The 12,219-nt window shown below is 54.5% G+C and overlaps 1 protein-coding gene across 1 annotated transcript in view; it reads right to left on the bottom strand.

Moving 5' to 3' along the window:
- The window catches only part of CRISPLD2 (cysteine-rich secretory protein LCCL domain containing 2), a 67,847-nt gene that overhangs the window by 42,196 nt on the left and 13,432 nt on the right, over positions 1-12,219 (bottom strand). Inside the window, exons 2-5 of the mRNA XM_010850822.1 lie at positions 8,436-8,751; positions 5,471-5,589; positions 3,551-3,683; positions 3,010-3,125 (exon numbers count right to left, since the gene is read on the bottom strand). Coding sequence (XP_010849124.1) covers positions 3,010-3,125; positions 3,551-3,683; positions 5,471-5,589; positions 8,436-8,675 — 608 coding nt within the window. The 5' untranslated portion in view covers positions 8,676-8,751. The remainder of the gene's footprint in view (positions 1-3,009; positions 3,126-3,550; positions 3,684-5,470; positions 5,590-8,435; positions 8,752-12,219) is intronic.

Below are 12,219 nucleotides of genomic sequence, written 5' to 3'. Positions count from 1 at the left end.
AACACCAACGCCGGGGAAGCTGCTGGGACCCTCCCTTTTAAGCCATTTCTCAAATGAGTGATGGGCAGCCTGTTCCAGGGAGGGCCTCGAGGTTACTGGCTTCTCACTGCATACCACCTGCTCACTCCATCCTTCCAGCACCCTAGGAAGGACATGCTAGAGTTCAATCCTTTATCAGGAGAGGAAACGGGCTCAGAGATGTTAAGTGACTTGCCCAAAGTCACACAGCAAGTGAGTGTGAGGGCTGGGATTTGACCTCAGCCTGTGCGGTTCAGAGCTTTGACCATACTCTGCTCGTGGGGCTGGGACCAAGGTCCCTCTGGGCATCACAGGCACTGATCTGCCTCCCTCTAAGCTTCCAGGGCAGGAAAACCAGAGGCCGCTCGATGGGATTTCTCCAGAGCCTGGGTAGTGGGTGGTGAGCAGGATTCCAAGGCCCTTCTAGTGGTGCCTTTGGCAGCACAGGCTGGAGCAGTGAGTGACTGGGGGCCAGTCTCTGCGATCTGTTCTAGTAACCTCCTTCAGGGTTGCCCCAGTCAACTAGCTATCCTCTCAGGAAATAGATGCAGGGCCCCACTCTTGGGCCAGGGTAGCCGAGCCATGAGGAGCAGGCTCCGGGGCTAGACCTGGCCCTGCCAGCCAGAACCTCTGCCCCCTTCTCTGTACAGGGTAACCTTGGGGGCTGGTCGTGAGATGAAGGAGGTGGCTGTATGTACGCCTCACGTCGGGGCTGGCCTCTGGTGATGGTGACACAGTCTCTGAGCACTTGCTAAATCAGCAACCTCATGGGGTGATAGGCTGACGGCTGTCCAGGGTGGCCAGGGAGGGAGGGGTCCCGTTAGTGCTGGCCAAGGGACAAATTGCAGAAAACATACTGTTTGCTCCTGGTCAGCACAAAATAGCGGAATGGAACCACCCAGGGCCACGTGGGTGTCCGGCCGGGGATGGTGGGCAGGGGCTGTCATAATCTGCACCCAGAGAGGGCAAAATAACATCCCCAGCAGGCTGCAGACACTGCTTTGTTGAGCACATCTGCCTCACGTGCAGGCTGGCCGGGACTCACAGAGGGCTTCAGGCTGACCCCCACAAATGGACCATCACCAGGTGGACCCTGGGTACCCCAGCACCTGCCCTGTCACTGGGTGGGGCTCAGTAGGTTCTTCAGACCATTTGGGCCCCCAGATGGGCTCTTCCCCTCCCCCAGCTGAGTCTGCCAGCATATGTAGGCTCCACGTTTCCTCAGTGACAAACCATGCCTGCCACAGGACTGGAGCAGTAACTCTCAGAGTTAGCAGTTGTGGACGTGGGCTGGGTGCCAGGCGTCCTGGGAGCCTGTCTTCCAACCTGGGTGCTATGTTATAGATACATGATGCATGGGCTGAACGTATGTGCACACCCCCCAACTCATATGTTAAAACCCTAACCCCCAGGGTAGGTGCATTTGGAGATGAGGCCTCAGAGGAGGTGACTGAAGTTAAATGAGGTCACAAGAGTGGGGACCCTGATCCAATAGGATTAGTGTCCTTATAGGAAGAGACATAGGAAGCTCAACTTCCCCTCCATCTCTCTCCTCCACCCCCTGCACACACTGAGGAAACACCATGTGGAGACATGGAGAGAACGTGGGCATCTGTGAGCTGGGAAGAGAATCCTCACCAGAAACCAGCCCTGCTGGACCCTGATCTGGACTTCTGGCCTCCAGGGCTGTGAGAGAGAAATCTGCTGCTGAAGCCACTTTGTTACAGCAGCCTGTGCTGACTAATACATGTATATACATGTGAAAATTTACCAGCTGTACTTTCAGGATTAGTGTATTACTATACACAGGATATTAATTTTTTTAAGAAAGGGATAGGCGCTAAATAAGGGGGAAGTGGTATTTCTAGTAGGATCTTCTAGTGTTTGGGGTTTTTTAATACACAGTCAAATTGAATGATTCCTCACTCCCCACCTGCCACTCTTCCAGGAGCTCTGACCAGCTTACTGCCCTTCCGTGGGGCTTGGTCCCCCCACTGATGACACAACCCCTAACCTCATCCCTGTGGCTGTGGAGACACTGCCACCACTAGCGTGCCGGATGGTTTACGGAGAGTTTCTATTTTCCTCCCAACCTCAGCGATTCCCCTTCATCCCACCTTCTCACGGCCACTCCTGACCCAACCCAGTAAATGAGGTCATTCCTGCTTCATGCAGTCACTGAGAAAATATGCCTTAAGGGCCCCTGCATGCAGGGCCCAGTGCTAGGATGGCAGCCAGCCCCACGGCCAGTGCGCAAACCACAGGCTGTAAACTGGGTGAGCTGCTCTCCGAGAATCAGCACATAGTTGTCTCATGAGCAACAGAGGCGAATGAGTAAAGGGATAAGAGACACACTGATGACATCAGGACGCCGTGAAGACGAAGAGGAGCTGTGACCACAAAGCCTGACGAGGCCCCTTCTGGGAGGGGAAATATAAAGACGCAAAATACCTATTTACCAGAGTGCTCTTTGCTGCATATTTTCAGAAAAAAAGAATCTTTACGGTGGACTCCACCAGTTGCCCAGCCAACAGCTATTCCTGCTTCCGACTTATTCAAGTAGTCCCAGAGGACGATTTGCCAAGCCAACCGGGACAAGTTCATTGGTCGAAGCCAACTGGGGCAGTCTTGTTCCCCCTTGTCCATGAGTAGCCCGGTTCTGGCAGATGACTTAAGGAGAAAGTGGGCCAGGCAAGAGAAAAGCCGAAGGAGAGAACTCTTTTCTACCATTCTCTTCCCTTCTGTTTGGGAAGACTTGGTGCCTGATGTTTTGCAGCCTTCTTATGACCATGAGGAGAGGACAGTACTGTAAGAAGACAGAACGTTCTCATTGACACTGCTGGGCTACTAAGCTAACCTCGACACACTAATATCTGAATGCCTTGTTATGTGAAGTAATGAAGAGATTTTACCATTTAAGCCAGTACTAGTTGGGTCTTCCACTGCAAGCAAACACACCCCAACCCATAAAACCATGTCACTTGTTCTTACTTTGGAAAATAATTGCAGACGAGGTAGACCGCATTCTCCCAAACATCTCCCCAGACATTCATCCTCGGGCAGGTGTTCACGGCACAGCCGATCCTGTTGGTTGTGGCCCAAACTATCTGAAAAGATGACATCCATACATCAAAGTTTAAGGGGAAAATGGCCAGGGTGACATAATCTGGCCTGAATCCGTAAGATGCCCACAGTAAACGGGTGTGTGGTAAAGGAGTGAGGCCCAAATTCTTCCCCTCGCCCATGAACAATCCAGACATTTGTTTAAATCAAAAACAGAAAAGTGAACAAAACAAAACAAGGAAAATGCCCCAGCAGTGTAAAACTGCCATAGAAGTTTCTAGTGCTCATTCTCAGCTTCCATATTTGTGAACCAGCCACAAATAGCTCAACCCACCAGTTATACTTTGAGTAGGACTGAATTAAAGGGAAAAAACTAAGGCAATGATAGAACAAAGGTCCTCTGATTGGGGGAGAGCCCCACAGCTCTGGGGCTGCCAGGCTGAGGCCACACCTGATCTTCTGGCCTTACCTGGGTGTAGTGGGTGCACATGGGCCCGGAGCACCTCTCCGGACACCAAGGGTTGCATTCGTGGGGGTAGGGGTAGGTGTAGTCCTTCACCTCATCATACCAGGACTGCACATGGGAGCCAGGGGAACGAGGCCTGCAGGGACAGAGGGACAGACCAGCTTGTTAAGTTCCGGCCACCACATGCACACAACAGCAGAGACCCCTTCTGGCAGCACCACCACCCACGGTGGAGCTGGTGGGGAGAGGCGGTGGGGGGCGCTCCTTCAGGCCAACAGCCCCACATCCACCTGGCACCTGTTAGAAGTGCTTAAAACCCGAACTGGCCTCCTTCAGAGTCCAGGAGTATGCCTGGGTGACCCAGACACCACCTGTGTGTATGGGAAACATGTATCTGGCCCCAGTGAATCCTTTTTTATACTATTAATTATGTACTTTTTATATACATTTGGGGAAATATATGCAGTCCCTGAATCCTGTGTTTCACAGATACTACTGCATAAGAAAAGACCGAAGGGGGGCAAACCTTGCTCCAAGCTCCCATTTGGGATCCTATCACCTGAGCCCTCCCTCGCCCCCAGCACTTAGAAGACCCTCCCCACCTCTTGTTGGTGACCCTTGGCCCTCTCTTCAGCCCCAGGCTGGCACTGGGAAAGAAAATAAGCCAGATGCAAGCCCCGGCTGCTGTCACCAGCAAGTGTAGACAAAGTGGTTTCAATAAGCAGAACAGATGCAGGGGGAACTGGGCACTTCTGAGGGCACCGTGGGGAGCAGGGCAGTCAGCGGTCTTGTAATGATTACCGTCAGGACTCATGTAATGGTGGCGTCAGTGCCCTGGCCAGGGAAAGCGCCTCTCTGCTTGGGGCCAGCTTGGAGAAGGACACACAGAGAGCGTCAGAGCTCCAGGGCCACAGGGTACCCACCACCCCATCTATCCATGTCCCACAAGCTTGCTGCCAGGCTGGGCCAGTTTTAGAAAGAAAACATTCAGCTGCTGAGGGGCTTTCAGATGAGGGGCTCCTCTGGAAAGTGAGTCAGCAATATTGATACAGAAAGGGAACAGCCTTTTTGCCATGGACCCATCAATCCTACTCCTTGGAGTTTTCCTAATGAAATCATTCAAATGAGCAAAAAGGGAAAAAGAGAAAAACAAAACCCAACTACGAGAATGGAATGCCTAAATTCTGGTCTGTCAACCTGATGGCTCACAAGCAGCCTTTAAAATGTGATAACCGTGACAAGTATGTACTAAAAAACTGATGTCGTATGAGAAGGAAAAAAAATCAATAGCTGTCCTGGCCACAGTTACAACTATGCGAAAATATGTCGGCCAGACGCAGCCCAGGAGCCCAGAAACACAGAAAGAGCTGACCAGGTCAGCGGGTCCATGGGTTGGGTTCCTCTTAGACATTTTCTGGTGATGCTGTCATAAGACTGACTGGATAAAAAGCAGAAAACAACACCGGGTTGCTATGCCTCCACGAAGTCAAGCCTCTAGCCCCGTGATGACCCCTTGCCCAGGTCCTGCCCAGAACAACCCTGGCTAAAGGAGAGTGCAGGGGCTTGGGGTCCCGTTAAAATCCAAGCTCACAAACTGGATATGGTAGGTCTGAAGGCCAGCAAAGCTCGTCCTGTGTTTTCAGGGGCTCTGTCCAATCCATATCGATTTTTCAATGAATGGGGCAAAGTGGAAGCAGACCCTGGAACCCTAGCGACTCCTGGGCCTCTACTCAGAGAGCTCGTGTGCCTTGCACATGGCCAGCAAGTCTTAATCTGTCAGAAGACATCTTCCCCGCTTCCTCTAAGGAAACCGGCCCAGTTGACCTGGGCGAAGGTCGGTGGGTGACATTTAACAGATGCTCAGAGGTCCGGCAGTGTGAGTGAGACCCCAGGTCACAAGTAGGGGGCCATGGCGGCTCTCACCTGCCCCAGTGCACGGCCAGGTTCTGCCCGATGGACACCAGCAGGCTGGTGGGCCCATGCTCCCAGATGCATTCCCGGGCCCAGGCCACCGCCGACTTCTCCAGCTCTTCATCCCAGGTCTGCAGGGGACGAGAAATGGGCACCAGGAGGTAGGGTCAGGAGTGTGTGGAAGAACTCAAACTGCACAGATGCCCCCAGCTCGGGCCCCAGGACGACCCTAAGGAGCAGGCTCAGCTTCTGCGACACTGGACTCAAGGACTCCTAGAGCATTTCGATGGTCTCTGGTCAGCAAAGAACCTGGAGGAGCCTGGATGCTCAGAGCTCCTGCTCATCCTGTAACTTGTTGGGAACCCTGGCAAGTCCCTCCTCTCAGCCTCAGTTTCCTCATATGTGAAACGGGAGAATGAATAACCTGGAGATGTATGGTGGTCATGGCTGTACAATGGTGTGAAGGTACCTGATGCCACTGAACAGTGCATTGTAAAATGGTTGAAATGGTAAGTTTTATATTATGTATATTTTACCATTTTATATATACATATATATTTCTTTATATACACACATGCTAAATTGCTTCAGTTATGTCCAACTCTTTGTGACCCTATGGGCTATAGCCCGCCAGGCTCCTCTGTCCATGGGGATTTTCCAGGCAAGAATAATGGAATGGGTTGCCACGTCCTCCTCCGGGAGATCTTCCTGATCCAGGGATCAAACTCACATCTCTTATATCTCCTGCACTGACAGGCAGGTTCTTTACCACCAGTGCCACCTAGGAAGCCTATATATAACCCTATATATATACACACGTACATATACACACCTATATATAGTTTTTTTTTTTCTAAGTAGCAAGAAATGCCTTCAACTCACCCAGTCCTGCTCCCCTCCGGCAAAGCCCACCCTGCCACCTGCAGGACAAAGAATCTGCCACCGGCTCCCCTCCCAGCCAGCACAGGGCCCATACATAACTCCCCAAAAGAGAAAACGGTGAACCAAGTGAGGGAGACCACTTCTCTCTTTCGAGAATCTGATGCCCAGCGCCCTCAGGCTGTGAGCCAGCGGCTGCCCCGCCCCCTCCCAGAGTCACCAGGCAGGCAGGAGGCCCAGCCCCTCGCACAATAGGTGCTCACTGACAGCCTGTATGGGGAGGGCCCTGGGACGTTCCAGGAGACTGGTTCACCAACCACGGGACCCCAGCGTGGAGCCACCCCTTGCCCCCATCTCCAGTCCTGCGTCTCCTTCTGGCCAAGATACCTGCACTCCTCAACATCCAGGGGCAAGTCCTAAACCCAGACAGGCTGGCTCCAGAGCCTGTCTACTCGTAAAACCTCAAAACAGGGTGTCTTAACTCCATGGGGTTTTATAGTCCACCTCTTGGGATGAGCCTGTTTCAGAGGGCTGTGGCTCAAAGCCCCAGGAAGCGGGGCTGAGCAGGAAGCCATGGATTTGAGACACTCTCTTCCAGTCAGTGCCACCTGTTGTTGGGTGGCTGCACGTTGGCAGGCGAGGATCCTGGCAGGGGGCAGGAAGAGCCTAAAAAGAAACCTACCCTAATTCTCTCCATCTTTAACCCTAAAGAGCTCTGCATGGCTGCCCTGCACACTAACATTTTGAAAGGGTGCCCACTCTGCCTCCTAAAATTAGCACAGCCCCTTCAGAACAAACCCCTGGACTATTTTCTTGAGGGGAAAAAAAGAAATGGTTTCATAAGGAGTCCCCAGGGGACAGCCTTTCTCAGGCTCTTCCCAGGCGGGCATCCACTCATCCCTGGTGACGGGCCACCTCATCAGGCACAGCAATGCCTAGGGGCCCACAGCCACACTGGCAGGTGCCCAACCGTGAGGGTGACCAAGGTCAGACCATGATCAACACAGAGAGCGGCAACTGAGTCCAGAGGAAGGAGAGGGGCCTGGGCTGCACGGAGCTGGATACGGGAGTGACAGGGTGCAGATGCCTGGGGTGCAGAGGGGGGCTGTATGCACAGCACCCTGAGACCTCTCTGGCCACAGAGGAGGAAGGGAAACAAGCTAACCAGACAGACCAGGGCTCCTGACAGGAGGCCTCGGGTGCCAGGCAAGAAGAACAGAGGGCCCTCGAGGCTCCTGCCAGGAGAAAGGCTGGAAGAATAAAGATTGAGGAATTACAACATGATGCCAGGATTCAGAGGGCAAGATGGGAGCCCCTCCAGGGCTGAGGCTGCCCCGCTAATCAAGGCGAGAACAGCATGGGCAGGGAAGATGAAAACAGGTGGAGAAAGAGCCCCGGGTACCTAGAGGGGCAGCAGGGTGGGGTAGAGTTCAGACTGAGCATGGACAGGCAAACGAGGGTGTGGGTCCTGGACTCAGCCAGACCCAGGTCGGAATCCACCTCTGCCTCTGCCAGCTGTGTGATCCCGGGCTAGTCTGTAAAGCTGGGGGGAACCACGGTGCCCACTTCATGGGGCCGAGAAAACCAGACATGGAGACACATGAGTGAGGGTGGGGCTGGGGACGGGCACCTGGAGCTGGTCGCTCCTTCTGTTCCTAAGTGCGGGGGCTTCTCTTGAGGTACAGGGGACCCTCCACCATCCCTTTTCGGCCTCCTCCTCCCAGCAGAACACCCCACTGCTCACAGACTCAGCTGCCCCTCACTGTTTGGACAGAGGAGCACCTGGAGAGTGTGGGGTGGAGATCATGCTGCACGGAGGCCACGGCACCAGCACAGCCCCAGGGCTGAGCGTCTGTGCTGGGCACGCGATGGGCGTGCCCGCCAGCTACCAAGTGAGTGCTAAGGCCCAGCCCAGCGAAGGAGACACGGAGGCCAGAGCCCAGCCCGTGACCCTCACCGCCCCCACTCCAGGAGGGCCTAGGGGGAGAGTCGAGGGCATGGAGCTGGGGCTGAGCTCAGAGAGGTGCAGCCAGGGGAGCCTCTCTGCCCAGGAGCCCCGGGGCCTGGGCCCCGCCCCCCGCCCTGGGCCCGCGCTCACCATGTACTCCATGTTGGAGGCGGGTGGCGAGACCTGGCCCCGAAGCTTGTTGTGAAGTGTGAGGATCTCCTCCCGGTCTGCCCTGGAGATGGCCCTCCGCGTCCGTGAGTGGGGCTGGTCCCCCTGGTATTTGCTGAGCAGCTTCTCTAACTGTGTGACATTGGGCAGGAAAAAGCCTTGGGCTCCGCAGAGCAGCAGCACCAGCCCCAAGGGCACGACGCCAGTCAGGACACAGCTCATGGCTCCACGCCGGCAGCGAGGGCAGGGAGTGACGGGCGGCCTGGGCGCCTGAGGCAGAGCTGGGCGATCTCGTGCTCTGAAAGGAAGCAGAGGGCGGGCAGAGAAGTCCGTCAGTGCCAAACCCGCCACGGCAGAGAGGACCGGGCACCCGTCTCCCCACTGTGCAGATGTGGAGACTGAGGCTCACAGAAGCCACACTAGCAAGATCCAGCAGGCAGGAAGTGGTGGAGCTGGGATTCAAGCCAACGGCCTCCAGCACGGCAAGCGGCCTGATGCCACATGGACATCCTGGCTCGGTCTCTCCCAGACTCAGCTTCTCGTGGCGCCTCCTTTTCCTCACTCTGAGTCAGCATCTGGACTCATTCAGGCTCCGGTGAGTCTATGGCCTGAATTAAACTCCATCTCCTGCCCCCAAAAGAGACTGCTAAAGCCATTTCACGTCAGCAAAGGATGTGCCGTGAACCAACAGGGGTAGCAAACTTCCTAGTCCCTGTGAAGTAGGACTCAGTTCCCAAACTGGCCGTCAGGCACCCCCAGACCCATCCCTGCACAGGCTCCTCCTGTCACGGCCCTTCCACGGGGTGTGTAAACATCACACTCTATGACATAGCCTCCCAAGGCCCAGCCACATGCTCTGCTGGCTTGATCCTCAGAGAAAGAGACGGGCCTCCCAGGGGCACCTGTGTACCCACTCTCACCTTGTCCCCTGCCTGGAAACCCCCCAAACAGTCCAGCACGCAGCCTCCCTTGGCCAGCTTCTGTCTGACAGTGGGCCCGTTACAAGCACTGCCGGGTGTGACCCTCTTGGCTGCTGAGTGAATGGTTCATATGGGTGATTAGCACCCAACAGCTGCATCAGCGGGGTCAAGGAAGGGATGGAAGACGGTGGCTAGGACTTCCGGACCTCCCAGCCCCTCTTGGGGCTGTGCTTCCCAAGGAGTGTTTCTGGAACCCTAGCTCCTGACATGTGCCAGGCCAGGGGCTGTGGTGCACGCCTCGTGGTCACATCAGTTGGGATTCACCCCCTCTGAGATCCACAGTGCCTGACGCTGTCATTTTATGACCCGTCAACGATCTTCATGATCCATCCTTGCCTTTGGGCTCTGGGCCCTTTTCCCAAACACCGCCTCTCACTAACCTTTCTTCCTTGGCAGGCATCTTAGGAAAAGCTGTCTTAGTCTTGGAACACACTTACTAATTCTAAAATTCCCTGGCCCGAAGATAATTTATTAGGTTGAGTTTCCGCTGTGCCTGTGCTCCTTCCCAGAGCCCTTCCTGAGCCTCTGCGGGGGCCAGTCGCCTCATCCATGTCATCTCCAGCCCTCACGACAACCCAGGAGGTCGGTGTGCCCTTGCAACCACTTTACAGACGGGGAGGCTGAGGTTCAGAGAGTTGATCCCAAGGCTGCTTACTGGTAAGACTCAAACCCAGGTGTGATGTCCCTGAGAGCCTGGGGTTTTCCACCATGCTGCGCTGGTTCCTCTCACCCTGGGGGGCCAGGGGTCACACTACAGGTCACGAGGTGTGGTCCTCCTGATGGCTTGCTGTCTGGTCCAAGAAGACAGGACAGGGCTTGTCGTTCACCCTCTCACCTCTGTCTCACCCGCAGGGAGAGTTGGTCGTAACCCAGTGGCCTTTATTGGCACCTATTTTGTGCTGCACACTGGGAGAGGAGGACAAGGCACTGTCCCTGGCCTCAAGGGGCTCCCAGTTAGGCTGGGGAGACCGGCAGGGAAGCCCCCAACCCCTGACCAGTGGGATAGGCCTGGCTGAAGACAGCACGGAGAGCTGGAGGGAGGGCTCCAGAGACCCCTGGGTGAGCAGGGAGGGAGGCAGCCTGGAGGCTGGCCCACCCAGAACCCCAGGAGGCCCCCCTGTCATCTCCCACGTGAGCAACAGCCAGGGTTTCACTGGTTGCGTTGGCGTGGGGCTGCAAGATGGCAGCGGAAGGCAGGGATCCTCTGGGGCTTGCCCTGGGCACCTGAGAGGCTGAGCACAGAGCCTGGAGTGATGGGAACGTGGCAGTTCCCATCTCCATCCCTGGAAACTCTCCAGGGTCCTGACCAGGCTTACGCTTCAGATAAAAGCAGCCGACATCCAGGCAGAGGCCCAGCTCCGTGGCCTCTCGGCCGAGGAGTTCCCTCTGGGGCAGAGCCGCAGGGACCACGGGAGGGCTTTTGTGTGCTCACTCGCCCCGTGGGAATCAAGTCAGTAACACAGACGCTCCCAGGGTCCCTGCCGCCTTCCCGCTTAGTCACACCACCATATATGACCATTTCCCAGCTGCAGAGGCCAGGCTGAAAAGGATGCCAAAAAGTACTGACACTGGGTTAAGATTTGGGACAAAGCGGGAGCAAGACTGACATCATAAAATGACCACCCGGTCGTCAGAGAAACATCCAATTTGCTTTACTCTGTGCTTCAGCATCCTGAGGGGCAGGGCACTCCCAAAGGCATGAAACAGGAATTGTTTACATGACTCTACTGGACCAAAACCTGGGTTTGGTTTAAATCACCAATGGGTGCAATTCAAATAACTCTCGGTAGGGGGAGGGGTAAAATAACTGTGGGTCAGTGTGGGCGGAATATTATAAAGCAGGTAAAAGAAAGACCTGGAGCTCTGGGATTGTGAGCAGCAACAAAGCTCTAATCCAATGTTGGGCTAAGAAAGTCGTAGAATGTTATGCTAACGGTACCATTTATGTACATTTTAAGGCATATAAACTATATTTTAGACAAGTTTGTGGATATCATAGGTGCACATGCATATGTATGTATCTGTGTATTACACAGACATGTATTACATGTGTTTGTACATATATCATATGGTGTGCATGCACGTGTTTGTACAGTGAAACCAGTTCATGGTGGTGGTTGACTCTAGGAGGGAAATTGAACCGGGAATGAGAATATGAGGGGACTCATCTTTATCTTTAATATATTGTTTCTGCTTTAAAATCTCAAGCACGTGTGGCAAAGCGTAAGCTCTGTTCATGCAAGGTGGACCAGGTGAGTTAGCTGTGATGCGGTAGCCAGAGCAGGGCGTCCTTGGGGGCCGAACCTCACTGGTGAGTGCCGTCTATCCTTTGGACTTGTCTACTTCAAATTTTTAAAAAATATTAATGAATATAAGAAAGCAAAATGCTAAAGCATGAAAGGACAATGAAACCACCGCTGGTTCCAAGTGCACCCTCCTGGCATGTTCTCCTCAACAAGGGCGACCTTATTCCAGAAGACTTGGTGAACTGCCTTCACTCTGAACATTCAACGGCCTCACACGGTCCATGGCCCACAGATGGGGCCTTCTCTCCAAGGTACAGGAGAGAGCTGATGAAGCCTCGGGTGGAGCTTCAAAGTTGGGAGAACCACGGGGTTTAGTCAAACCTTCCCCTGGGGAGAAACACAAGTGAAAAGAGGCATTTCTCCAAGTGGTTCCTCCACCTCGAGACGGTCGCTGGCACAGACATGCCGACTTGTCTTGGGTCGGCATCATGTCGGGTAGGACTGCTGGGTCTGAAAGTGGCCTGGCGTGTCTGCAGCTTG

Source organism: Bison bison, unplaced genomic scaffold (genome assembly GCF_000754665.1).
Source record: "Bison bison bison isolate TAMUID 2011002044 unplaced genomic scaffold, Bison_UMD1.0 scf7180017864295, whole genome shotgun sequence".
Lineage (NCBI taxonomy): Eukaryota > Metazoa > Chordata > Mammalia > Artiodactyla > Bovidae > Bison > Bison bison.
This window is presented reverse-complemented; position numbering and strand designations above follow the sequence as displayed.